At 48.2% G+C, this 26,679-nt stretch overlaps 1 protein-coding gene across 4 annotated transcripts in view; it reads left to right on the top strand.

Annotated features, from left to right (window-relative positions):
* Positions 1 to 26,679, top strand: part of LOC120792057 (tumor necrosis factor alpha-induced protein 2-like) — a 54,000-nt gene that overhangs the window by 17,681 nt on the left and 9,640 nt on the right. For 3 of the 4 annotated variants that reach the window (XM_040131063.1, XM_040131066.1, XM_040131064.1), the window contains exons 2-10: positions 6,052 to 6,552; positions 7,180 to 7,403; positions 20,546 to 20,823; positions 20,898 to 21,164; positions 22,284 to 22,402; positions 23,558 to 23,672; positions 25,204 to 25,314; positions 25,956 to 26,056; positions 26,140 to 26,256. In XM_040131063.1, the coding sequence (XP_039986997.1) occupies positions 6,089 to 6,552; positions 7,180 to 7,403; positions 20,546 to 20,823; positions 20,898 to 21,164; positions 22,284 to 22,402; positions 23,558 to 23,672; positions 25,204 to 25,314; positions 25,956 to 26,056; positions 26,140 to 26,256 (1,796 nt within the window). In that variant the 5' untranslated portion in view covers positions 6,052 to 6,088. Of the gene's footprint in view, positions 1 to 6,051; positions 6,553 to 7,179; positions 7,404 to 20,545; positions 20,824 to 20,897; positions 21,165 to 22,283; positions 22,403 to 23,557; positions 23,673 to 25,203; positions 25,315 to 25,955; positions 26,057 to 26,139; positions 26,257 to 26,679 lie in introns of those variants that run through there. The other variant, XM_040131065.1, reaches the window with a different exon arrangement.

Genomic DNA, 26,679 nt, shown 5'->3' with positions numbered 1-26,679 from the left:
AGACGCTGAATTTACAGGAGAGAAGTAGGAAACAGTGGATGTAGAGAAGAGATGCAGCCTCTCTCTCTCTCTCCATACAGCCTGACTTTTACTTGGTTTAAGACTATTTAACGTAAAAAGTAAAAAAATACATCATGTTATTTTCTGTCATGTCCAGCTGCTCCCCTTGACCTTTTAGCCGAGGTGAAAACACCGAGTCCTACTGAGAACTGAGAAAAACCAGGTTAGTGTGAGTCCTTCAAGTCGACCATCTTTTCATCCAGGGACACGACCGTGAGTGTTGGACAGAAACACGTCTGGAGTCATGGGGACAGAATGATAACGTGTGATCAGCTGTCAGATCCTTTTTATTAAATGAATCCGGCTTTTATTTTTAAACGTACTGACTGTTCTCACTGTTTCCTCAGGCAGACACATATCAGCTGATTATCTATATAGCCATTAGTCATGAACACACACACACACACACACACTCAGGTCAGGGCTGAGCTTTGTGCCTCCGTCTGATTGGATATCTGCTTCTCTTCCCGTGTGTGTGTGTGTGTGTGTTTGTTCTGTGACGCTGAAAGGTCGCGACCTCCTCGCCTCCACGTGACGTTCAGGTGTCGTGTTGACCACATGTGCGTGAGGACAACGCACATGCCGAGGATTTCACCAGCCGGGTTGTGGAGCGGTTCAGCCGCACAGTTCTGAAGGAGGTTTCGCTTTTGAACGTTTCTCAGCAGTCAGCGTGTTAATATCGTGCGAACCTGACCAGTGTATCGGCTCATACGTCCAGTCTAAAGCTGTTTGGGCACAAAGCAGACGTTCTTCTGATTTTGTTGTTTGTGCAGTTTGAGATTTTTGTCCCCAGACTCTTGATAGGTGAGACTGAAGCGTCTCCTTTGGCTTGAACGGACACATTTTTTAAAGCTGTCCTGTGGAGTCTCTTAGTAAACAGACCAAAGTCACCGTCCGTGTCTTCGAGGTCAAACAAACGACTCCAACGTGTGCGTTGTGTTTTCTGAGCCGATTTTTTAGACCTCCTGCCTTTGGTGGGTGCATTGCTGGATTTCCCGGTGGGTTATCGCCACCACATCGAGGTCGGCCCCGTTGGATCGGCAGAGCTCGGGTTTATGACGAATGGCGGTGCCAGACATGCGGCTGTGTGCGGCGGTGGTTTTGAGCTTTTAACGAGGAAACTGCTGATGCCAAAAATCACCACACGGACCAGTGAGGGTCAGAGTTTGGCTGCGGGGTAATAACTTAACCAACACTGAGCGATAACATGAGTAAACTGTGGGTTTTGGCTTGTGACACATTAAAACAAAGCAACCCGTCGCCACCGCTTACTCACATTATGTTGAGTTATGACCAGTTCCAAAGATATGTAGTTATTAGTGTCTGCTGTGCACTTTCCCTGTTTTATCAGAGTAATTTCAGAGGTGCGGTTGTTCAGTTAATCACAAGAAAAATAATCCAAAAATTAGAAGAACATGAATATGATTTGATGCATGTTTATTTTTTTTCCCCTGCCTTCCCACCATGTTCACCATCTGGTGGATCCCAACCCACCAACCCACAGTTCCCATTGTATGAACAGGGAGTATGTTGCCATAGGTGCAGTGAGTGTCGCTGTGGGCTGCACCTTGAGCCCGTTTTATTTATTTTTTTACCTATTTCTGTTTCCTTTCAGTCAAACTGTCCCATTAAAAGCAGCTGAACCAGCTGTGATCAGCTCCTGTTCTCAGCGTAGCCGTGGACGTTCAGACAACTGTCACTGGGTCACTGTGATACTGAAGGAAACCTAAAAACTTTCAGGTTTTAAAACACCTGTCCCTTTCACCTCACACAGTATCTTTGTCTCATGTCTCTCCCTCCACGTCCCCCCATTGAGCTGTCTCACAGTTTGAAAACCTCTGGTCTAGACTTTGTAGGTTTCAGCGGGTCTTCAGGTCTGACCCCTGCTTTGAAGAGAAGAGAGCGGCTTCAACAAACACTCGAACGTCCTACCAGGTCCTACCACCCTGGTCCTGGTGTCCTGGAGGTTGTGACTGGACCACACCCAGCGGTGAGCAGAGAGACCCAGGAGTCCTCGCCTCGCTCCGTCACACTATCGCTGTCCTTTCCGCTCCCATTGTTTGTGTCCAGGAGCTTCCGCGATGCCCTGCGACCCTCTTGAAGAAAACAGATTGTGTGCGAGCGCCGCCGGGCTCCGCGTGGGTTTCCTGAGCCTGCTGCTGGGGCTGCTGGGTATTTATGGAACCAACACCGCTGAATCACTTCCCACTTCGCCCTGTACCCTGAGCACCAGTGTGTGTTTGTGTGTGTTTGTGTGTGTTTTCCTTAGTGTTCGTGTGTGTGTGTGTGTGTGTGTGTGTGTACGTCTATTTCTGGCCACAGCAGCGTGTCCTGAGCTGGTGAGCCTGGAAACCAACAACATGAACAACATCCGCTCCCAGTCCACCTCACACACACACAGACACACACACTCCGGACCAAATTCACAATCAGAATTTCTCTCTCTTGTTACAAACTGTTTCCATAACCATGGCAACAGTTCACAACCAACTTTTTTCCAGAGTGAGACTTAAAGAAACCGGGTCGATTTTTAATCAGTCAGTCGATCAACAGCTTTGATAAGTGAATAATCAAATTTTCCATCTTCTCAAATGCGAATGTTTTGTGGTTTTCTTGTACGATAGTAAACTGAACGTCTTTGGGTTTTGGACAGTGGTGGAAGAAATACTATTACTTTTAACTGAGGATAAAAGTAGTGATTCCACAGGATAAAAATACTCCATTACAGGTAAACGTCTCGCTTCAAAATCCCACTCAAGTTAAAGTAAATAAAAGTATTAGCATCAAAACTGCATTAAAGTAAACTTAATAATACGTATATACAACATATAACACTGGCATATTATTATTGATGCATTCAGTGTTGATGTTTCAGCTATTTCAACAACTTAACTCACTGTTACGTAGATTGATTTAGAAGAAAGCATCAAAGTTTTTAAACTGATGTAAAATCTTCACCTGAGGAGTAATTAGCAGCTACAGCAGCCAGATGAATGTAACGAAGAAAATAAAGTTCCAGATTTCTCTCTGAGATCTGGTGGAGCAGGAGTATCAAGTAGCACTACATGGAAATACTCAAGTGGAGTACAAGTACCTCTGAACTTTAGTTAAGCACAGCACTTGAGTAAACATACTTAGTTACTTTCCACCACTGGTTTTGGACAAAATAAGACATTTGAAGACGTCACCTTGAACTTTGAGAAAAATGACTTTCGACTAACTAAACAATCAATCGAGAAAAATAATTCTCGGATTATTTAATAATGAGGACAATCGTTAGTTGCAGCCGTGATTTCGCCTCTGTCCTACAAACCAGGAAATGTCCGATATAGGTTATTAAAAAGGCGTCAGCGGAACGACGGCCTTTAAATGTTTGTATTACATATTTATGTGTGTGGCAGGAGAGTGAAGGAGAAGTGGATCTGACGTCGATGATTTTTGAACCCAGGTCCCTGCTGGGGGGGCGACACGATCCTGTCGGTGGTTGGTCGCTTTGTGTAGTGTAGTAAAACATTTGCTCTCTTTATGGTACGATAGATGAGGTTTCCACGAAAGTCTAAGGTCCATTATTACGCCCGGAACTGTGATATTAAACGCTCCTCCGACGTGAACGCCACCTGTAGATACCGCGATGAGTCCGGTATTTGGTTTTCAGACGTTTGTAGAGGACGGGGACACAGTCCTCAGTTTTTAAAGATAACTCGACTTACAGTTAGAATTCCACATTTGTGACTTGCAAAAAAAAGGTTTGTAAGGTGCAGATTGTAGTTCATAGTCAAACCAAAATCTGTTTTGCCAAAATAAGTCATATGTTAATGTTTTAAAGTGTGTTTTAAGCCTTTTTTTTTTAAATTTTAATTTGCAAAGTCAAAATCATAACAGAAGAAAAAATATTCTTAATAATTTACAGCGTGAGTTTATGGGCAGGGTCTTTGAGGAGCAAATCTAGATCACTGACCCTGAGGGTGATTAAAAACTGGTTGTGTCACTGTACTTTAAGGTTTTCTGATTTAGTAGTTTTACTAAACCGTCTCAAATGTTATTCACAGAAACATGTTTCCGCCTGTCGGGCCCCTTCACGTCCGGTCTCCACCGGCGGCCTCACATAAATCCTCCCGGATAAAGAGAGCGAGATGTACAGAGATGGTATCCACCGCAACAAGTCATCTAGTGACGGAGTTTTACGTTCTTATCAGTGTTTGCACATTCAAAACTGTCACGATAAGAGTAACAAATGCAGGAAATCGTTTAAAGCAATGGGTTTGCTTCTGCCTGAGGTCAGATTAGGATTTCAATCATTAAGACGTTTTCCGTGAATCATTACAGCGAGCAGACTGACGCGGAGCTGCTGTCAAACCTCCACCTGCCGTCTGTTAATGTTTGATGAGTTTATGTCTCAGTGGTTTATGGCTGCGGGAGCATGTGACATCAGCGGCTTTATAGCCGGTTGGGACCTGACTTCCTGTTGACCTGCTCAGGAGCGGCTCTGTCTGTCACACACCCCAGTGATCCATGATATGTCGTCGTGCGTCAGATTGTGTTTTACCATCTTCCCACGGAGTTTAAACGCTGCGCCATGTTTTCAAGTGTGTTTGTAGTCCGGCATCAGTATTGTTGCTATGGTTACCCGCCGGATAGTACACCTTGATCGCTGAGCGAAGGTTAAACCGTAGACCTCGATTATGGTGGACCCCTGCCAGCCAATCAGAGAGCAAGGTTTTCTGTTCCTGTGGTCAGTTTGGTTTAGAGTCAGACTACCGTGGGAGTCCTTGAGCTGTTCCCAGGGATCATTGGTGAGGTTTCAAGGAGCCTTGAAAAACGTCCCAGTTGTCCCCGAGTGAGTCAACTGCTAACTGAGCCTGAGGCATCAGCGCGGGAGTTGAGGGACAGACACGTGGCGGCCAATCGGAAATGAGGAAAAGCAGATTTTCTGTTGCCGTGCCACAGGGTCAGGCATTGGGGACAAGTCGAGTCAGGTTCCTAGTTAAACTTTACCTACTGGTGTGACTGCCATTTCACAACAACATGGACCACTTTAAGGGTCAGGTTGGGTGTGTTCACCTAAAAGCAACACACACCGGCAGCGTGAGGTGTGTCAACCGTCGTCCACACGCCTGTGGTTTTTTAATTTGCTTCATCGTGAGTGAATCCACCGGAGCCTAGAGGCTGGTGGTGGTGGCGGAGGAGAACAGCCAGCGGGTGGATGGTCAAAATGGTGGATGAGACTCGCCGGAGGTCCTGGAGGTCAAGGTGGAGATGGGGACGGAAAGACGGACAGACGGCAGACGAGAGTTTCTGTGTGATGCTCCAGACGTCGTTTAACGTGGATCTGCTAATGGCTGTCGCACTATCTACCCAACCTCTGGTTCTGATAGTTTGACTATAAAGTGACGCTTGTGTCTCTGTGCCACTGGTTAAATGTTATAGCAGCTACCGCAGTGTGAACCCCGCAGGCCAGATCTTCAGGGGCGCGTTTGATGTAAAAGGGATGCCGCTGCTTTTCAGACGGCGCTGCGAGTCCATCATGAGAACAAGCAGAGAACTAGACAGCAACGTACAACCTCAGTGACTGATTCTTGAGTCATTAATAAAATGAAAGGAAAGAAGTAAACTGAAGTCAAACTGGCAAAAGAGCAAATTTCTAGTGTCTGTCTGGCAGATTTTGTCCCCGCGTTACCTTGACCACTTTACAAGATACGGGACCCACATTCATCGCCGTCATGTCTCTGTTTTGAATCTGGTTTTTACTGAATCTGGTTTGGAAACCTCAGCAACCTCAGACTGAACTGTTTTTTCCAAGCGTGCAGTAAAAATACTGAAAATCAGTCTCAGTCTCTTTACTTTCTCTTCAGAGTCTAATTGTCTAACAGTCTAATTGTTTCTGACAGTTGTCACTGTTTCTGTCTTTCACTTTTGTTTCTATAACGGATGTCACTTAGCTACGAAGCAAATTTCCCATTGTTAAATGATCTCCCTTTCCTCCCTCCCCAGGTTCCTGCTTCCCTGTCCCCCCGCCCCCAGCTCCATCATGCCCATCCTCAAGAACCTCCCAGTGCGCCTGAAAGGCGGTGGTCCGACTCTAGACAACGCTTTGATCCTCCGCAGGATGAGCCTCAACATCACCCCCCACCATCACCACCACAACCCCTTCGACAATGACAACGGCGACCATGGCAACCACTGGTCGCCCGGCAGCTCGCTCCTGGACGGCGACGTGCCAAGGGACCGCAATCCGTTCGAGGATGAGGAGGACGAGAACGAGGCCAACGAGGGGAAAAAGGGAAGTGGAGGAGGAGGAGGAGGTTCAGCGAAGGGTTCCTTCAAGTTTATGTCCCCGCTGAAGAGTCTGGGAAAGCTGGGGAAGACCCTGAGAGTCTCGGGGAGGAGCAAAGGTAGTGCGACTCCCTCGCCACAAGGGTCGCTGCAGGGAACGCCTTCACCTGCAGAGAAGAAGAAGAGGGGGAGGAGGAGCTCTGAAGGAAGTCTGCTCAGGTAATGTGGGATAAAAACTCTTGAGGTAAGATTGGTGAGGTGAGACTTTGTCGAGGTAAAGAGAGAAGATCGGAGCTCGTTGAGGTTAGGAGGGACAAGGGTATTTTTTTTGAGACAAAGCGGGATGATGAAAGTTTGTTAATGTTACGAAAGATGATGGGAGTTTAAGGTAAAGAGAGATGGTGGCAGTTTGTTAAAGTAATGAGTGATCAGGTCACTTTTTTGAGAAAAAAAGGGAGGAGGGAAGTTTGTTTAGGTAAAAGAGAGGGGAAGGTTGGAAGGATGACGGGAGTTTGAGGTAGAAAGGAGTCACGGGAGTTTGTGGAGGCAAAGAAGTACAATAGGATGCTTAGGGTATAGAGGGATATTAATTAATGTAGAGGTAAAGAGAGATGGTGGGAGTTTGTCAAGGTAAAAAAAGTGAACATGGGAACTTTATCATGGTTTAGAGGAATGAGGTGGGTTTTGTAGAGTAAAGCTAAAAGAGAAAGGTTTGTTGAGCTTCAGGGAGACGAGGGAGTTTATGTGAGTTAGTTGAGGTAAGGAGGGATCAGCGGACTTTGTCGATGTAACAGAGGATGAGCACAGATTGAGTCTGTGTCATTTCTCCCTTCGTGTCCGTCCCAGGTTCGCGGGGAAATATCGCGACACCCTCGCCTTCGCCAACGGCGAGCTGAATTGTTCGGAGAGCGAGTGCGACTCCACCAGCCGCCGCCTGTCCTTCATGAAGATGGTGGGTCGGGGGAAGCTGAAGAGGGAGTCCATGGCCGACCACTCATCTCAGGGCCCCGAGGAGCAGCCGGTGCAGGAGGTGGTGGTGGAGGAGGTCAAACCCAGAGAGCCGCTATCAGGTAAGAAAACCAAAAGGACGTAACTCACACAACGAGGCTCTGGTTTTCCTCATTAGGGAAACTCAGCCAACTGACATGGAGTGGATTATTGTGTGAACGTAGGATATGCAGAGGGGTTGATATTTGGCGTCTACGCTTTGACTCATCACCCTCCACAAGGAAACCCAGCTCAGCACAGCAGAGAGTGGGGACTGGCGGTAACAGCAGACCTGCACGTATAATGCATAAGCTGCCAATACCAACACTGTTAAGAACCGTTAAGGAAAAAGACTTTGAGATGCTTCGAGTTACAAGGTCAGAGAGTTCAATTCACTTCCGTGGAAACAGGTGGATGCTTGGGTGGTGGTGGGGTTTTTTGAGACGCTCTATGAGCAGTAGCAGCGACGCGCACCGACTTTATCCAAAGGATATAGATGTACAGCATGTTGCAGCAGCTGCTCAGTACAACCACAGTCTGATCTGTTGGTGGCCGAGCAGCTCCACTGGAGCAGCTGGGGTCAGGAACGCCTCGGTGCTGGTAATTCGCGAGGGCCAAGCGCTGTTCTTTCACTTTCTCCATTCAGATTAATCAGTCTGGCGATCGAACGGGCGAACTGCCCATCACCAGGCTGACTCACTTCTCAGACCCAGGCCGGCGTTACACTGTGAGCAGAGTGTGTCATTCGAGGTCAGCAGACCCTCGTTGACTGCCTGCAGTAACCGGCAGACCAGCAGAATTTTACTTAACTTTCTTTCTCCTCTCTGGTTTCCACATGAAAAGTGTTCAGTTGTGTTGCCTGTTTCTTTTAAACATCGGAGTCCATCAGATTATGTTCGGGAAAATGCTCTCGTTGACCTTTTTATCGGAGGCTTGACTGAGCACGATGTTGTAGGTTTGATACACATTGGCCTTCATTAAAGACCATAATTGAAACGTGACCAGGGTTGTGATAACACTTCTTTGTGTGTCCATGAGTTCTGCGGAACTGAGACCTGACCCAGGGCCTGAGTCGGGACCGGATCCAGTGAGGTGTTTAATCCCCAGTTTTTCCTCAAAAGACAGACTGCCGCATTTGTGCTGTAGAGGATAATCCACTTGGTTCATGGTCCCCGGAGTTTCTCCGTTCTCTAAAAGAAATACTAACTGCTGCGAGCTACGAGCTGAAGACCACAACAGTACACGGCAAAACAGCCGATCAAATGGCAGTGTGGCAACAGGTAGTCAGCCCCACCCGGCCTCACATTTGTACCATCTGCTTTCACTGACACTGTGAGGGGGGGGGCTGTCCCCTCACTGAGACCCCTCCAGCTAAGAGCAACTAAAACACCATCTAAAACTCTTCTATCAGACACTGAGCTTCAACTGTAGAATAATGATCAATAACAGCAGCAGACGAGGACTTTTATATTATAATGTCATTGAATTAAGTCCATGTTATGGCCACTGAGTCCGCACGCTGGTCTCTGGCCTCCAGATCTGAAATCAGGGACCGACAACGAGGTTTGAGAGCTGACTGTCAGCTTTAGTTTGAGGGACAGAGATGCCCCTGCTCGAGGCGTCTCTCTCTTTCTCTCTCTGACTGATCTTGTCACCACCTGTCGACAGTCGGCGGGCTACTTTAGACCCCGACGCCGACGGGGACCGGGGCGGTGAGGGAGGGACCTAGCAAAGAGGTCCGAGCAGACAGACAGGTTAGTGAAGGTGCCCTCACAGCCAACTGGGTTACACTCAGATGCTGTAATTCTCCAGGAGTTTCCACAAGGACACTGGAATGTGTTTGGGAAGTGTGTGTGTGTGTGTGTGTGTGTGTGTGTGTGTGCGTGTGTGTGTGTGTGAGATCATAAGTATTGGGCCGGACCTGGAAAGTTTTTAAGGGCGTCTATTGTTTATCGTACCCTGTTTACTCTGCTATTTTCTAATGAATGATTCAAGTGTGTGTGATTGTGTGTGTTTGTTTGTGTGTGTGTGTGTGTGTGTGTGTGTGTGTGTGTGCGTCTGTGCGTGCGTGTGCGCGCTTCTCAGTTCCTCCACACCCTTGTTTACATGTTAAAACAGTTACTCTGCTTTTTAACTCCCACCGTGTCAAGACGTGACAGAACATATACGGTAGATTCAGATCCTATAGCCTTTAGCGACCTGGACGCTTGTGACGCCGGTGTGTCCAGGTTGCAGTGAATGCGCCAGCGTTGAACCGAAGCCGAAGACAGCGGCAGTGAAGCTTTGAAGCGAGTGGCTTCTCAGTCACGTTAAAAAAATTTAAATCGGCTTGTCGGATACTATCCCGACAACTCTCGTCTCCTGATGGATTTTAAGACAACGAAAGCAGCAGCGTCGCCAGTTAAGCATGTGCCCTGCGCCGCGGGATGTCGCTCCTCTGCTCTCCGTTGTTGCCAAAGAAGGGACGGATTTCTTCTGACGGGAGCGGATTTGTCCTCAGGCGCAGCCGTAGGGACGCCTGACGGCACAACATGGGGGGACCACCTTCGGCGAAATGAACGAAGATTGTCCAGTTGTCGAAGAATTATGACCCAGATCTTACGGTCTAAACAATCAACTTCTGTGCCCCCTGGTGGACAAACACGCTTTTTCTGAATGACCTCAAACTTACCATCGACGTCTGACATTTACTGTCACGGATCAGACCACGTACTGAGAGGCGTGGGACGGGATACAATGGGCCGATAATATCGTCCGTCTCCGTCCTTAAATTGATTAGAAACGGTACATGTGTAAAACACAGTGAGTCAGATTCAGCAGGGAAAGAGCTGGAATTAAAGGGAACATAAAGCCTTCGGTCCTGACACGTCGTACTCACGATGGCAGCAGGCAGTGGCCTCTAGAGCTGCTGTTACTACTGCGATCTCACACACACACATTGGAGTCCACTAAGCCTCGTGATGACAAAGGATTTAGTGAAATGGAAAATGTGCACTTTTAAATTCAAGGTCTTCACAGGTCTGCTCGGTTCCCAACAACTGAGACCTGAGTCCTGAATCTCCTTTGATCCACACGCTGGTGAACACGAACACAAGGTCTTAGTTCAGTGTTAGTTTGAGCATAGTTGTGGATGTCAGGTGAGGGCTTGTTTTCAGATGCAGCTAAAGCAGCGTATCAGCAGATCAGGTTCCTGCTGAACGCTGAGTGTGTGGGTGTGTGTGTGTGTCTGTGTTTAGAAATGGTACATACCAGTGATGCAGGTACAAACAACCACGACTCCTTTACTTCTGTTTAGCAATGACACAAAACAAGACAGGTCACACAGTCCTGTACCGTGGCTCCGTGTTCTGGATCACGTTGCTTGACGGCTGATGTTTAGTCGACCAATGATTTAAAGGTGAAGCTCTGCAACCTGCAGCGTTTTCCGGGAAGCTGTTGTGAAACCGTGGCTTCATTTGAAGCCGTTTCACATAAAGAGACGTCTCAGTGTCGTATCGGTGATACAGTAAAGAAATGCACTCATGATTCTGTGGTGCAGGTCATTACACCAGGACTCCCTTCACTTTAGTTCCAAGCACTTCACTGATAAATTCATTGCTCAGAATTGTGTTGTGTAAAGTTGCCGTTGCTTCAGATGCTGCTCCCCGACACGGACTCTGTAAATTCAACAAACACCTGCATTCCACAGTAGGTGAAATAACCCGTACCGCAAACAAATAGGAAAAAAAAGAAGCACCCGTACAACAGAAACTCCAAACAACTGCAGATGGAGGGAAAACACACACCTGTACTCCAACCAAGAATTTTTAATAAATCAAACACCTGCAACCAAACAAGAAAATCTAGTTAGGAACCGAATCACAATCCAAACGAGGCGAAACAGACGCCTGCAAGAAGAAGCAGCAAACGCCTGTGCTGCAAACAAAACTTTGAGAGGAGCAAAACACTTTTAGTCCAGTTGGAGTTGGACTCACCCCCCCAAAAAAATCATCATCATAATCATTTGGCTCATTAAAACCCTCAGAAAAATCAAATGACTGAAAATGCCCATCACAAGTTCCGACAGTCAGTCTTAAGGTGACGCCTTCACATTCACGTCGTTCGTCCAGTTACTGAGAGAAAACTGAGAAACGCAGGAAACCCGAGACATTTGAGAAAAACTGAAATAAGCAAATGAACATTTTTGCTTCGTGACACAGTTTAAACAGAACTCGCCCTGTTGTTCGACGTCCTTCCTGTGGTGAGTTCAGGTGCGTCGGGGCGCCTGACCTCCGTGTGACTCAGACGGTCTTCGTCGGTCCTCTCCGCCGCTGCCGATGGTTGTCTTCACGCATTCTGCCTTCTCATGAAAGCATGCAGAGCCCGAGACCTGAGCTGACGGACGCACATCAGCCGCACATCTGCACCGAAGGTATGCAGCGGCAGCAGGGCACCAAACATCAACGCAATGGGCGGTGGATGAAGATAAGTCCTATTATCGTCCTGCGCATTCTGACGATTGTCAGGGACGATAAGCTGCTCCGAATCGAGATTAATACAAAGGTCTAACATGCTTGCTTTAACCAGGTTGGGTCCAAATCTTTTATGTCACATCAAGTGGATGAATCATCCAAAGTGGACGATTTCAAAGGTCACATTTGACATTGTGTACGCCCCAGGAAGGTCAGCAGCTGCTACGGCAGAAGCTAACGGGGAACCAATAAAATAAACAATGAACACTGGTACTGCAGCCAACTTTACTTTTTCTTTGTATAACCGTGATCTTTCACTAACCTGACCCTGAAGTGCATGAAGTTTCCACGTACAGACGCACGAATCTTGTCTGCTTCAAAGTCTTTTTTTTTTTATGGAGTCTCTGCTTTTATGGTTCCGTTTCCCACTTGTTAGTTCACAGTGTCCAGTATTTCTCGGATCAGACGTGATACGAGAATGTTCACCTGCATCGCGGTTGGCGGACTGAGCCATTGTCTCCTCAACAAAGGCTGAAATGTTGTAAATACATAAGACCGTTGACAATAAACAAAACCAAATAATGTTGAATGAGGGCCCACGTCGTAATGAGCCCTAATTACCGTATAGCTGAGCAGAGAGCCTTTGTGTGAGTGTGTGTGTGTGTGTGTGTGTGAGAGAGAAACAGCTGGGTTGTTTTCTGGTTTAGACATCCCACGGAGAGAAGAGAGTTGTTATGAAATCAAATATTTGTCTAAGCTTCTGTTTAGAGAAAACTCTGTTGTTTCCATCCGACCTGTGTGTTGGTGTGTCTGATAATTAATGTTTCTTTGGACCAGAGCATGTGATCGGTGGTGATGTGATGCTGCTGCGGAGTGTGTGACTGTGCAAAGACCCGGAGTTCAACGCTTATCGACATATCGATTCCTCTCCGATTTACTCTGGTGAGACAGTTATCGGAAAATGTCTGTCGCAACTGTCAACACAATGTTCTCAATGGATCTGAAAGGGCCTGATGCTTTCATGGCTTCGGCTTTCTCACTGTTGAATCGGCTGGATGTTTTGAGCATGAAGGGACGTTGGTTTAACAAACGCCACTGTAACCGTTGTGAAGTTGTAACTAACCTCCACGTCAATGTTCAGCGGCTGGTAAAACCAAAGTCAGGAGCGCTGCCTTGGTTCTCTGACACTGTGTTGCTCAGCCTGCCCGGTGTTGCGTTCACAGGTTACTGCTAATCCGACTCCGCTCCGACGTCCGGCTCACACTGGCCACGCCGTTCGCTGCGACGGCCGCGTTTTGTCCGGCGACGTGTCGACTGAAGCCGGCGTGTCCAAACGCCCGACGTGACATCTTTCCTCTTTACCAGCTCTCGCTCGTCTGCGCTCGCCTCCTGCGGCGCTTTCCCCGTATTTGAGTGGTTTTGTGTCACTCTGGGTTGACTGCGTCGCTTAAAAGTGCAGTTGGAACGATGTCGACTCGAGCTGGGAAATGGACCCACGCTGCAAACTCCGGACTGGTTCAGATCTGACCCTGGTTCCCTGGACGTCGATGGTCCAGGTGCGATCTCGGGTGGGACCCGGACCTTTTCCGGTTCCGGCCTGGAGATCTGGTGACTTCTTTGTCGGTGCTTTTGTCGCTGGGCTCACGTTGACCTTCATCCTGTCTCCAGGTAGAGTTTATGTTTGAGGTGAAGCGAAGGAGAGTGTGATGAAATACAAGCTCCGTGTTCTTTACACACACACACAGCAGTGTGGAATGTACCCTTCACAAACTCCTGCTTCTGTGTGTGTGTGTGTGTGTTTGTTTCACTGGGCCATGGTCATATTACTGCTGTCAGTTCAGACCAGCGGCAGCTGGGCGGGTTGGTTGTTGTTGAGTTGCTGCAGGTTTCAGGTAGAAGGTGAAATATGAAACAGGAAGTCCCCGTTAAAGACTCTTCAACCACCCAAACACACCACACTCAGGTTCATGTTCTTCTGTCCGCAGTCGCGTAAAAGCACAACTGCCGTACTTTTCCTTGTGCTTTTTTGTTTTTTCAGCTCCACAGTTGCATAACCCCTGAAAAAAACAGCCTCAGAGAGTCGATAAGATGCTCACATTCAGGCCTGTCAGGACCAGTCGGCCTTTAGCGCGTCCTACCCCGAGTCAGCAGCTGATTGAGGTCCAAAGGACCAGAAAACCGTCTGCGGCTGAATGACTTCCTGTCAGACACGCCTGCAGACTCTGCTGATAATCACTTCACTGGCTCTTTTAAAGTGGCTTCTGCTCTGACAGAAACTGACTCGGGTCTGAAACGGCCTCCTTCGTGTGTGTGTGTGTGTGTGTGTGTGTGTGTGTGTGTGTGTGTGTGTGTGTGTGTGTGTGTGTGTGTGTGTGTGTGTAGGTTTGGTTTCAGCAGCGGTAGAGACACAATGACGTCGGATGCTCGTCAGCGCCGGCTCCTGCGTTTATACGCATTTATAAAAATCCAGCAAATTAGGATTTTGGTAATCATGCATCCCATAATAATGGTTAAAACGTTGCATAATAAATGTCCCTGGTTTAGTGTTACATTTGGTGCCTCAGTAGAATATAACCTATGAAATGGAAACAGATTAAAGAAACATGCCCAGGATGATGACGGGGTACTTTTTCAGCCCTGAGTAGTGTCTGCAGGTCCAGCCCTCGGGCTGCATACAGCTCCAACAACCTCCACCCGGAGCAAATCAAAGTGACTCCGGACTCGCATTCGGTTTAGAACCGAGAACGGTTTCAGTTTCCGCACGGAGTGTGTTAATCACAGCATAGAGAAAGACAGTAGAGCTGGAATACGTCTGTACCTGCGAGCAGACGAAGACTTGAACGTTGACGCCGTGAGAGGAAAATGACACCAAGGCCTCGGACACACCGAGAGAGACGAGAAGACGGAAGAGGAGATGGAGCTCTGAGGAAGAAATATCCAGGACGGGTCGACCAGTTCAGAGCACAATAAAATGGACGTTCGAGTACTTGGGACAACAGGTGATTGACAGTTCTCTCCTTTTCAACATGAGCCCATCCTGCACCTGATTGGACCAACACTCTGCTCTCTTTGGCCTTTACGTCCTAGAAAACACGTTTGTTGTTGTGGAAACGTCCGTTTCCGCCACCAAAACTAGTGTCTGTTTAAATCTGAGGCAAAGTCGTGACAGACTTGATTTAGTTGTAAAGAAAGAAATACAGCAAGTTTTCATACAGTTTTCATTTTCTTACAGTGAAAATAACGGTAGTTTGAGCCATAGGTCACTAAATGGTTTGATCTGTATCTAATTGGACTGAACTAAGTCTCCAGTTTCCAGACTCCCACTAAGAAAAGTGCTTGTGAGAGACAAAAATGTCTCCCCCCCGGTTCCCGAATGTTGGTATCAAAACAAAATACGGGTTAGAGTTGATCCGAAAATCAGCTGCAGTGATCCCAGCGTGAGAACATGTGAGAGCAGGTCTTCTGATCTGAAATGCGACTGCGAGGTTTTTATCTCCTCGTGTCCCTCGAAGCACAAAGACCTGAGCAGGAGAAACACTCGTCTCTGCTGTGGTTCGTACGAAGGCCGACGACGAGAAGGAGAGGAGAAAAATGTGAAAACAGAGTTCAGGTTACAGTCTGCACACACTCGCACAATACCACTACTGTTCACACACACACACACACGCTGAGCGTGTATAATAAAGGCACTTAAACAGGTACCGTCTTAAACTGCACTCAAAAGCCTTCCTCTCTCCCTCCCGCGGTGGATCTGAGCAGGTAACATCGGACTCGGCAGCGTCAGGTTCTTCAGTTTCACACTGAGAGTCGCAGAGTTCACTGTGCGTTCACATCTTTTCCCTGCGACCGAAACTTCAGACGTCAGGTCAACATAAAGAGGAAAGAGACGTAGACAGTTTTCACATCTGCCTAAAGCCAGATGTTTCCCTCAGGAGCTGGTGGAGACCAAAACCAGAGCTAAAAGAGAGGGAGTGCTGGACTTCATCAGGTGGACTCGGACACCGGATCCAGATGAATTTCCAAATGACATGTTAGACACAACAATTTTATAAAGTGAAAACATTTCAGATGTTGTGTTTTCAGCTGGATGTGGTCTTCCTCTGCCAAAAATCACATAATGCAGCTTTAAGACTAAACTGCTCTTTCTGTCAGAAATATACAGGGTTTACTTTACGCCACCAGTGTCTGCTACTCCAGCAAAAAAAGAGAATTCATTTGGCCAAATTACATCCACCTATAAACAATCAGGCGTCGTGACATGAGCCTGGCAACGGTCCGAGCTCACATTTGTGGGGCGTTCAGGAGCAAAAACGAGCGTGGGAAGCGACAGTAGCTGGTTTTATCCTGTGTTGCGTGCGATAGTGGAAGACGAACGGTGCAGAATCGGGGACGACCCACAACATCCTGACTGACGGATGAGCAGGTCAGAAGTTTTCAGTGATTTAGTTGATTAGAAGTGAACTGAAGTATTCAGAGCTGCGTAAGGTATCGTTTGTGTTGCTTCAAGAGCTTCAGCTCTTCCACCCTCAGCTGTTAAATCCACAGTGACGTGCATGTAATGGTCTAGTGACATGGACAGGGTGGTGGAGGTGGTGGTGGTGGTGGGGGGGGTGTCTTATGAGGTGTAGGGTGGAGGTGGGCAGGGCTTCATCCACCCAGATGGAACAGATTTTGACTGGAACCGAACAATAAGAGCTGTGTTTCTGTGAGGAGGGGCACACTGACATGATGGATAGGGGTGGAAAAAGTGTGTGTGTGCGTGCGTGCGTGCGTGTGTGTGTGCGCGTGTGTGTGTGTGTGTCTGTGTTGTTATAGCTGTGTTTTACAAGCTCCATTGTCGTCTGGTTTGAAGGAGCTTTAAGTGCTCATATCACCTAACAGTGTTCACACCCTGAGTCTGTGTGTGTGTGTGTGTGTGTGTGTGTGTGTGTGTGTGTGTGTGTGTGTGTGTGTGTGTGTGTGTGTGTGTGTGTGTGTGTGTGTGTGTGTGTGTGTGTGGTGACCCTCCCCAGAGGTCTTATCAAAACTAACCTCCACTCTGTAACGAGCAGTGTGGCGGCTGATCTCAGGTCTGTGGGTCAGTTCTTGAGTTTCGAAGCAGACGGAGAGTAGAGCTGAAGGACAGTCTGAAGCGGTGGTTCCCAAGTGGCGGGTCGCGGCCCGAAAATGGACCCCGGGTCCATTCTGAGTGGGTCACGAGCATGTGGGTCAACGTCGTTGAGAAAAAAACTTGACTGTGAGTTTTCAGCAAAGCGGCTGTTGCGCCGGCCGGTTTATGTGATCGGCCGTAAAAATATTTTAGTAGCCTGAATAACTGGAGGCGAAGCAGACGAGCGAGTGAGCGAACATCCGATGGTTTCAGTGTTAATAAAGACAAAGACGTCGTAACCTGCTCCGCGCGTCAGCGGACAGGCTGAGTGACGTGCTGCTCGCCACGGCTCTATTTCGGTTGAACTTTTCGCGCACTAGCTCCACCTACCGACATATTTTCACATCGTGTTTTAGACTAAAATCAGTGAATTTAAACCGGACCAGTAGCTCGGTGCTAGTTAGATTGTAAGACACCGTCATTCTGACAGTAACTGACAGTAACTGACGTCTGTACTCAGAGACAGCTGTTGTTACCCTGGTGGCTTCACTAGCTCCCACGTTTTACAACCCTGCCAGTCAGTGTGTACACCGATCAAATATTTATTCTTTGTAGATTATTAAAATGAGAATTCATTAATTTAACACAACATAGAAAAACGAATTCCCACCAAGGCCGACGGTGTGGAAGAGGACTAGGACACACATCAGTATCTTTGACAACCAGCTCACGTGGACCTGAACCCGAAATAGCTTTTATGCTGTGACCTCTGACCTCATCACTGCTGCAGGAACCAGACTTTATCTTTATTCCGACACAAAAACACAAAAGACTGAAATGTGTGTGAGTTCAAAGCTGAGAAGTTTCACTCACATAGTTCTGTTTATAGAGATGATCTTCCTGTGTGTGTGTGTGTGTGTGACTACAAGTCCCACATGTGTGTGTGATTGGTACAACTCAGCCATGCAGACGTGTGACTCTTGTTTTAACTGTTTCCGTCATTTATGCAGATTTATTTTATTTTATTTTAGTTTTATTATTTGTTTTATTTCCATCAGGTGGTTACTGTAATAATGATCTGCTGAGACACAAGACGCTACTTTTGCTAAAAGAGAAAGTTGGAGAAGTTACTGTGATGAGCTCCGGCAACCGGACGTCTCCTTCGTAAAAAAGGCAGCGTATGGAGTCATAACCGACGAGTCTTCTGCGTGTTGATGCCCGTGTGGTCCCACCGCAGCCCGGGGTCGTTGTCGGGCCACTTAACGAAGGTTAAGTCAGCGAACGGCCGTGAGTAACGGCTCTGAGAAAGTAATCAGGCCAGCGTGCGCACGTGTGGCTCATCCTCTGTGACCCTTTCAACCCCCATAGCGTGTGTGTGTGTGTGTGTGTGTGTGTGTGTGTGTGTGTGTGTGTTCCTGTGTTGGCACTGAGGCGGACGAGAGAGACAACAACATCTGGAGGCCTTCATCCTCGCTGTGTCTCACCGACACGCACGCACGCACGCACATGTAGAGGGCTTTTATTTTGAAAGAGTAACCCTGCCAAGACTCTCTTTTGACGCAGCAGTTGATGCAGGAGGAGACATCATTTCCTGGCCGTGTGTGCGTGCGTTTCCTGACAGCGTCTATTATCTGGCTGCTGCAGTATTATGATGTGATGAAAAGCTGAGTCATATTTCCTCTTTCATTATCCTTCATCATGTCTGTTTCTGGTTTGACTTCATGTCAACTTTATTAGTTATTTTCTTCTTCTTGAAATTCACCTTTGAAGCATTTTAACAAAATATTGTCCTTCGTGTTTGTGCATAGTTACTTCTTTATCCTTACGATGCAAGGACTCAGGAGGAATCGGAGTCAAAAACCGTGGTCCTTCTCAGAGTCCTAACAGACTCAGATCTGAACTCCAAGACACGGAACACATGTTGACATGGTTCAGTGTGACGTCCTCTCCCTGATGTCCCCGTAGAATAAGGCTCCAGAAATCCACTTAGAAAATCGGAGAAAAATGAGGCTGCGGAACCTGTTTTTCAGTTTTCTCCAGCATCCCGGTGACCCAGCGGGTGAGTTCACAGAACAGCAGGGGTCACTGACGGGATTAAAACCACTGGCCGGAGCAGGTGATGTTAACATCAGACAGAATCCCAGTCTGGCCGGGGTTTAGCAGACCCTTTCTGTCAGATCCGTCTGAATTAGCTCAGACGATGTCATCACTGTGCGGCTGTGACGTCATCTGCTGGCGTCACCAGAGAGGATCCTCCCTGAACGACCTCACACCGACGGACGGTAAACGCTGACTTCAGACCAGCCCCGCGGTGGAAACTTACGGGGGACCGTGGGGACTGTTTGTTGGACTGTTTGTGAGAGGTTTTTCCCAGCAACACCCTGTTACAGTTTAGTGGACAAAAACAAAAAAAAGTCCAGTCATTTATTGGTGTTTACTGGTCTGTCCACTGGTTCCTTGTCCAGAGACCAGCTAAACCCAAAATTCTAAGTCCCAGCTCTCATTACACAACCAAGTTTAGTTCTGAGATTTTTTTGACGGAGAAACAAGTCGTTTCGATTTCAGATCCGTTGTCGATTTGTTAAAAAAAAATTCCGGCCTAAAAATGAGCTCAGATGTTTTTGGAGACGCGAGAAGCTTTCAGTCAGTGTCCAATGGTCATCATCCTGGGGAGAACCGTGTCATCTCACCAGCTCTTCGTCTGAGAGAGAAGCTAGAAAAGCTTCTGGTCTACAAGTGAAGCATGTAGTCTGTCCGAAGGTAAAGTGAAGCTTCATGTGTTCGCATCTCACCACGCTGCAATAAACATTAACACACGCAGTACGTCAGTTGGATTATCGGGCCCTTTCTAACGGGACTTACACCACGAAAGTATCAACTATCAACCAAGGCGGACGCTGCTTTTTGTCAAAGTTTAGTGCTTCACTTTCTCTGTGGTGTAGATATTCCTACATAGAGTTGTGTTGAATGAAATGACCACAAGCGAACGCAGACCGAGTCCCAAGGACGCAGATTTGAACGTGGCCTGGTCTGTATTGAGAGAGGCCCCGAGGAGTCGCTTTAACTGAAAACCGCTCCGAGATCCGCTGAGAATATTCGCCACAGACGTGTGTCCCCACGGTCGAGAAACCGTCTCCAGGCTCGGTCTGTTAAATGTCTGGAATAGAAGTGCGCAGAGTGTGTGTGTGTGTGTTGTGGGACTTGATGAACAGGTGTAAATGCCACTTGCGGTCAGAATAAAGAGGGTTCATTGTGGAGTATCTGACCTTTCAAAGTCGATTTGGTTTTGTAACCAGCAGCGGCAGCAGTTTCAGCTCTTTATTGTGTTTTTTCATGAGGAAGATTTCTCTGAATTTGATGCTGCAGCAAAGAGTTTCCAGCCTTTCTGGCCTTAAAATGACGCTTTCTTTATAGATCTACTGGATCTGACCATTTCACCCAAAGAGGACCTCTCATTCTCCAGTTATTAAGTCTTAGGAGTCAAATCCGGAGTAACTCTCACACAAAAAGAGGCTGTTGGGTCTTTCCTTGCCAGTTAAAGGGGGTAGAGAACTGCTGCTGCCGTGACCGTTAAAACTTTATATCAGCTGCCGTAGACAAACAGGAGCTGAGTCTGAGTGGCACTTGGAGGAACCGCAGCGCCTGAACTAGTCTCTAATGTCGTTGATCTCTCTGTGTCCCTCAGTCCTGGAGATCCTGCAGCTGGTGAAGAAGCGGGACCTGCTCCTGGCCGACTCTCACATCCTGGAGCTGGAGCAGGAGTGCAACGAGTCCGCCGCCGCCGACCGGGGCGCCGTGACGCAGACGGAGGAAGCCACCAGCCCGAGCGTCAAAGACGGCATTCGGAGGAAGGCGAAGGACGTGGAGCTGCTGTACGAGGAGCTGCAGAAGGAGCTGTGGGCCGTGGTCAGGGAGTCTCTCAGGTCCCCTACAGCCGGGCCGAACCTGGGCCTGGTGGTGCAGGTGAGGACTGCTGCTGCCGTGGTTACAGCCACGGTCGCCGCTATCTGTGCTGACCTGTGTGTGTGTGTCTGCAGGTGCTGCAGCAGGAGGAGCAGGCTGATAGAAACTGGGCCCTCAGCGAGGGAGCGGCCCCCGGGGGCCCAAGGCCTCGTCAGCTGAAGCACAGGTGGAAGGAGGCGGTGGAGGAGGCGGCTGACGGCTCTCTGCCTCAGAGAGCGGAGTTCACAACCGGGGAGCTGGACGGATACCTGGGCCGGCTCCGAGCCCGGGTAGTGGAGGACCTGGGGGCTGCAAACAGGAACGTGGTCTCCATTTACCCCGAAGAGTACCAGCCCTTCCAGGTGAGACGACACCTGGACAGAAAGATGAGAAACACCTTGTGTCTGTGAATGTCTGTGGATCGCTGGCTCCCAAACTTCTTAAAGCTTTCATCAAAACACGACACAGCTGCATAGTGAGGTTTTTTATTTTTCGTGGCATCGGTCCACGAACCTCAGCCCAAACACACACGTCTGTTACAAGAATCAATGTTAAGAAGCTAACAAAACAAATAACAGTCAGTTCGCATGTGTAAAATATTTAACACGAGTTACGCCCCACCCTGGGGCGGCCCGATGGGACGTACAACACTCCACCACAGACCTGAGTCAACCACAGAAAACACCTTTAAAACGACCAAATCCATGGAATTTAGAAAAACACGTCAGTGTTCAAAACCACCGGGACACTAAATCAAGACTACAAAGCACACAAAGTCAGAACACCACAGCAACACAAAATAAAATCCCAGGCTGACGGGCAGCAGGACCAAGCAGTCCCCACGCTAGCACTCGGGTTTTAGGCTTTCAGGGATAAAAACACACACACACACCACCTCATGCACCGATAGTGTGGAGCTGTGGCGACAGTTTTTAATCAGATGATTTAGATTTTTATCTGCTTCTTTCTTCCATTTTAATATGTTTGAAAATGTTGCATAAGACTTTTATCCATGTAGCACTTTACCTTTCACACACACTCACACACCAAGCTGCTGGTCTGACCATCGGGACCAGTTTGGGGTTCAGTGTCTTGCCCGAGGACACTCGGACACGTGGACAGGAGGAGCCGGGGATCGAACCGGCAACCCTGCGATTAGTGGAGGATTTTGTATTTTTGTGTACAGCTTCTGTTTCCAGCTCCTCCCTGGTCTGAACTCTTGATAATATTATGTTAGTTCATCATCTGGACTTCGGTCGTTTCACTCAGCCTCCTCTTCACTGTTACTGAGGAAACCGAAGCAGATGAAGTCATGTTGGACCTTTCGCCCGTTGGCTCAAAGGACGGAGCCGTCGGTGCGAGAGGGAAACGTCTCAACACCCGTCGGACGGATTGACCTGAAATTTGTAGGAAACCTTCAGGATCCTCAGAGGATACCTCAGAGCCCGTCTAAGCCTAATCTTTAACCTCTGACCTGTCAGGTGTACGTGCAGAGCTACCACCAGGCGGTTGCTAGGCGCCTGGAGGCCATCACCGACAACCAGCTGGAGATCACCGACATCTACTCGCTGCTGGACTGGCTGCACAACATATACGACAGGTACAGACGTTTATTTGATGTCCTGATTATTAAGGATGGAGCGGTCCCACTGGTCGGCTCTGTTTCCCAGACAAAAGGAAGAATCTCCTGGAGCTTTGATGGTAGAGAATATCCCGCGTAATCAATAACTAGTCTCTCACCAACTAACATCCGTCAGTTGTTGTACACAAGGAACAAGCAGCGGGCCAAGTCATTTACAAAAAGCTTCAGCGCAATATTTTCACGACCATGTTGGGGATGAAAGCGTCTTGATTTTCAGTCCCAGACCAGAAACTGCATTTTTGTGCGGCTTCCTTATATCAGCCTCTCAGAGTCTCCTGCTACCTTCAAATGTGTTTGTGTTGCACATTTTGAAAATGAAGATTTATTTGACGTGGACAGTTAATCGGAATTAATTGATTTTTGATTCGATTAAGGTTGATTTGATCAGAGCTGTGAAGGTGTCGAGCACGGCAGCTCGTTACAGAACAGTAACGCAACTGACCAGCGACATCTTCGAGCTTTTCGGCGGAATGAGAATAAAAACAGCCTCACAGCTAAATACATAAAACGGGCGAAAGTTGTGATAAAGCGCAAAACAAAGATTTGCTCCAAGTGATTTTCGCTCAGGTTTACACTGAAAATCAAACCACGTCATGAACCCTTCTGACTTCACCGGTGTCAAGGGTCAGCGACTGGAATGTGAATTATCTACAAAAGCATCCCAACCGATAAATAACAGGCAGACAGCGGCAAACGAAGGTCTAGATCTTCAGTTCTCTTGCTAGCTTCTCTGGTTGCCGCTGGCTCTCGCTCTCACTGAAACCAGCAGTTTTTAACATGAATAAACAGGGAATGTCCATAACTCATCTTAACACTAATACTAGTTGAACCTAGTACTTCTTTTTTTTTAAATGAATGAAGCAGCACAAAAGTTAAAGCCGCTGTTGTGTCTGGAAACCTGGTCCTGACAGATCCTGAGCTTGTCACCAATGGAGCTTCTTTTACATCTGGAACCATCGGACAGGAACCAAGTTCTTTATTTCGTCCAGCGGAAACAGATTTGGTCTCCGAGTTCCTTACATGGTTCCCGGTCCTCTGAGAGAGTTTCTGTGTAAATTTGTGTTTGTTTTTTGTTTTTTTTCTTTGTGTTATTTTGTGTGTGTGTTGTTCCAGAGACGTTCTGGGGACTGTGTGCATCACGTGTCCGTTCAGCCGCTCTCAGCTCGGTCCTCTACTGCCCTCAGAGACCGTGGACAGACTGGAGCTGGACTGTCTCAACTCTGTCAGGGTGAGACACACACAGAGTCATGTTTCCATCACTTCAGGGGACATTACATTAAAGTACATTAATTTCCTGTAGACTCGGCCCCTAACTCGGCCCCTAACTCGGCCCCTAACTCGGCCCCTAACTTGCTCCCTAACTTGCTCCCTAACTCACTCCCTAACTTGCCCCCTAGTTTACCCCCTAACTCGGCCCCTAACTCAACCCCTGCCTTGCTCCCTAACTCGGCTCCCTAACTTGCCCCCTTACTCGCTCCCTAGTTCACCCCCTAACTCGGCCCCTAACTCGGCCCCTAACTCGCCCCTAACTCGGCCTCTAACTCGCTCCCTAACTCGCCCCCTAGTTCACCCCCTAACTCGGCCCCTAACTCGCTCCCTAACTTACCCCCTAATTTACTCCCTAATTCGCCCCCTAACTCGCTCCCTAACTTGCCCCCTAGTTTACCCCCTAACTCGGCCCCTAACTCAACCCCTAACTTGCTCCCTAACTCGGCTCCCTAACTTGCCCCCTTACTCGCTCCCTAGTTCACCCCCTAACTCGGCCCCTAACTCGGCCCCTAACTCGGCCCCTAACTCGCTCCCTAACTCGCCCCCTAGTTCACCCCCTAACTCGGCCGCTAACTCGGCCTCTAACTCGCCCCCTAGTTCACCCCCTAACTCGGCCCCTAACTCGCCCCCTAGTTCACCCCCTAACTCGGCCCCTCACTCGCTCCCTAACTCGCTCCCTAACTTACCCCCTAACTTACCCCCTAATTTACTCCCTAACTCGGCCCCTAGCTCGCCCCCTAACTCGGCCCCTAACTCGCCCCCTAACTCGCCCCTAACTTGGCCCCTCACCCGCTCCCTAACTCGATCCGAAGGTGTTACCAGAATATTTAATATATTGTTTTTAATTGAACTTGTTTAAATAGAAATGAGTTTCTGTATCGTGAAACCAGACAGAATCCGACAGGACACAAGACCAGAAAAACCGAAAAGGCTGGAACGAGTTAATTTGCAGAAAATTAAATCAGGTTTTCCAAACTCCTGCTACGTTTGTCTTTCACTTTTGATAGAGAGGGAGATGTCTCTCACCGAACAATGCGTCTCATTTTAAAAGCTGCAGATTGTTTTCGTACAAAAAAAAAAATATCTGCAGCTTTTAGAATCTGAAAAGTAACTAGTGACTGCAGGTGTCAGACAAATGCAGTCACTAGAAAGTACAACGCTTCCCTCCGACGTTTGGCGCAGTGGGAAAATAAAGTAAAACAGAATGGAAACACTCAGGGTACCTGAAAACTGTACTCGGGTAAATGTACTTAGTTACTTTCCACCACTGTGCACAACTCAATAAATGGTTTTTTCTACCTGATACGTGATCTTTATCCTCGGTAAATGATCAGAACGGGGCCGTGAAATATTTAAAAATGTTTATCTTAGAGAAATAAAAAGGGTCAAATAGTGTTTCTGAAGTTCTGATCTGAGTCTGAGAACGTTGTGTAGCTTGTGGGTAAATCCGAGGTGCGTTTGTTTTGATGCCCGGCTCCTCCCTTCTGCAGGCTAAAGTGACCACAGAGCTGAGTCAGGTCCTGGACGAGGAGGAGAAGAGATGGATGGAGACGCTCCACATTGAGGAGTATCAGATCACTCTGGCCAAGACCGTTATACAGGTACCCCCACCCCACCCCACCCCCCCGGCAGCTCTGGTCAGAGTTTCCTGTCTGTTTAAATAAAGGTTATTGAATCAGAGCGAGCTGCTGTTACGTAAAGGTGGATTCCACCGCATCTTGTACACTGATTGTTTTCTGAGTCTGTCCTTCAACTGCAGCCAAAGTCAACACTGAGCACTTCCTGATCTTACACACACACACACAGACACACACACACACACACACACACACACACACAAACACACACGCACTTGTACTTCTGTCTTTGTGAGGACACTCGTTGACATAAAGCATTCCCTAGCTCCTGATCCTTACCCTGGCCTAAACCTGATTCTAACCCGAACCGAGTCTGAACCGTCAAGCAGCCCCTTGACCGGACAAAATGTCCTCTCTCCGTGAGGTCTATAATTCAAACTGGTCCTCACAAAGATAGAAGTGTAAGGGCAACACGCACACATTAACATCATTGATTACCAGCTGCTGACCTCTAGTGGCCACCGGGGATCTGGCACCAGCGTTGTTCCTGGGACGTGGATCGAGCGTCGGTTGCATTAGTGCAGTTACAGTCTCTTATAAAGCTGCTATCATATGAAAGAAATGACACTGACTGTGTGCTGTTGCTGTTGTTGTCGTCGTTTCAGAGGCTGCAGGTGGATCTGGAGCGTTCTGCCTCCATCAACGGGAGTTTGGGCTCCAGAGTGGCTCAGTGCAGCCTCAACGGTCTGGCCGACTTCCTCTACAGGTAGAGGATCCTCTGAGCTCTTCCCTCAGGCCGCGGAGGTCGATGGCGATCGTCATTGTGATTCTCGCGTCCTCTCGTTTCAGTTTCCAGCGTAAGGTTGAGATGTTCCACGAAGGGATGCAGAGCGGCATGTTTGGAGACAACGAGGACGGATACGTGTCCAAAACCATCGCCCTGGTCAACTGCTGCCCCCCCTTCAGGTAAAAAAACAAAAAAAAGACTGTTACTGAGGCCTGCTACTGCACCAGGAAACTCCTCAGTCCGTCCAATAAACTCTCAAACCAGAGGCTGCGATGAGCTTCCCAGAGGTCGAGCTGCTCGGCTCCTTGGAGACAAAGGAGGAAAGTTCTGCCTCAGGAAGGCTGAGCTGCATCCTCGCGTGCCGGACCTCCGCTGGTCGTGACCTCAGCCGTGTCTGCTCAGGCCCAACCTGTGTCACTGCGGCGGGGTGGCGAACTGGTGGAGCTCTCTCACCAGTATCTGCAGAGCGTGTATTAGAACGGGACTGGACCAACACACTAGCTGGTCCTCTGGACCGGGAGCAATGCAGAAAACGTGAGGAGGGAAGGCAAAAGTAGTTCCCGCCGTGACCCTTCGGAGACTCCGTAGTTTCTGCAAATGAA

This window comes from Xiphias gladius, chromosome 7, assembly GCF_016859285.1.
Source record: "Xiphias gladius isolate SHS-SW01 ecotype Sanya breed wild chromosome 7, ASM1685928v1, whole genome shotgun sequence".
NCBI lineage: Eukaryota > Metazoa > Chordata > Actinopteri > Istiophoriformes > Xiphiidae > Xiphias > Xiphias gladius.
The sequence above is the reverse complement of the archived record's forward strand: the minus strand, read 5'-3'. Positions and strand labels throughout refer to the sequence as shown.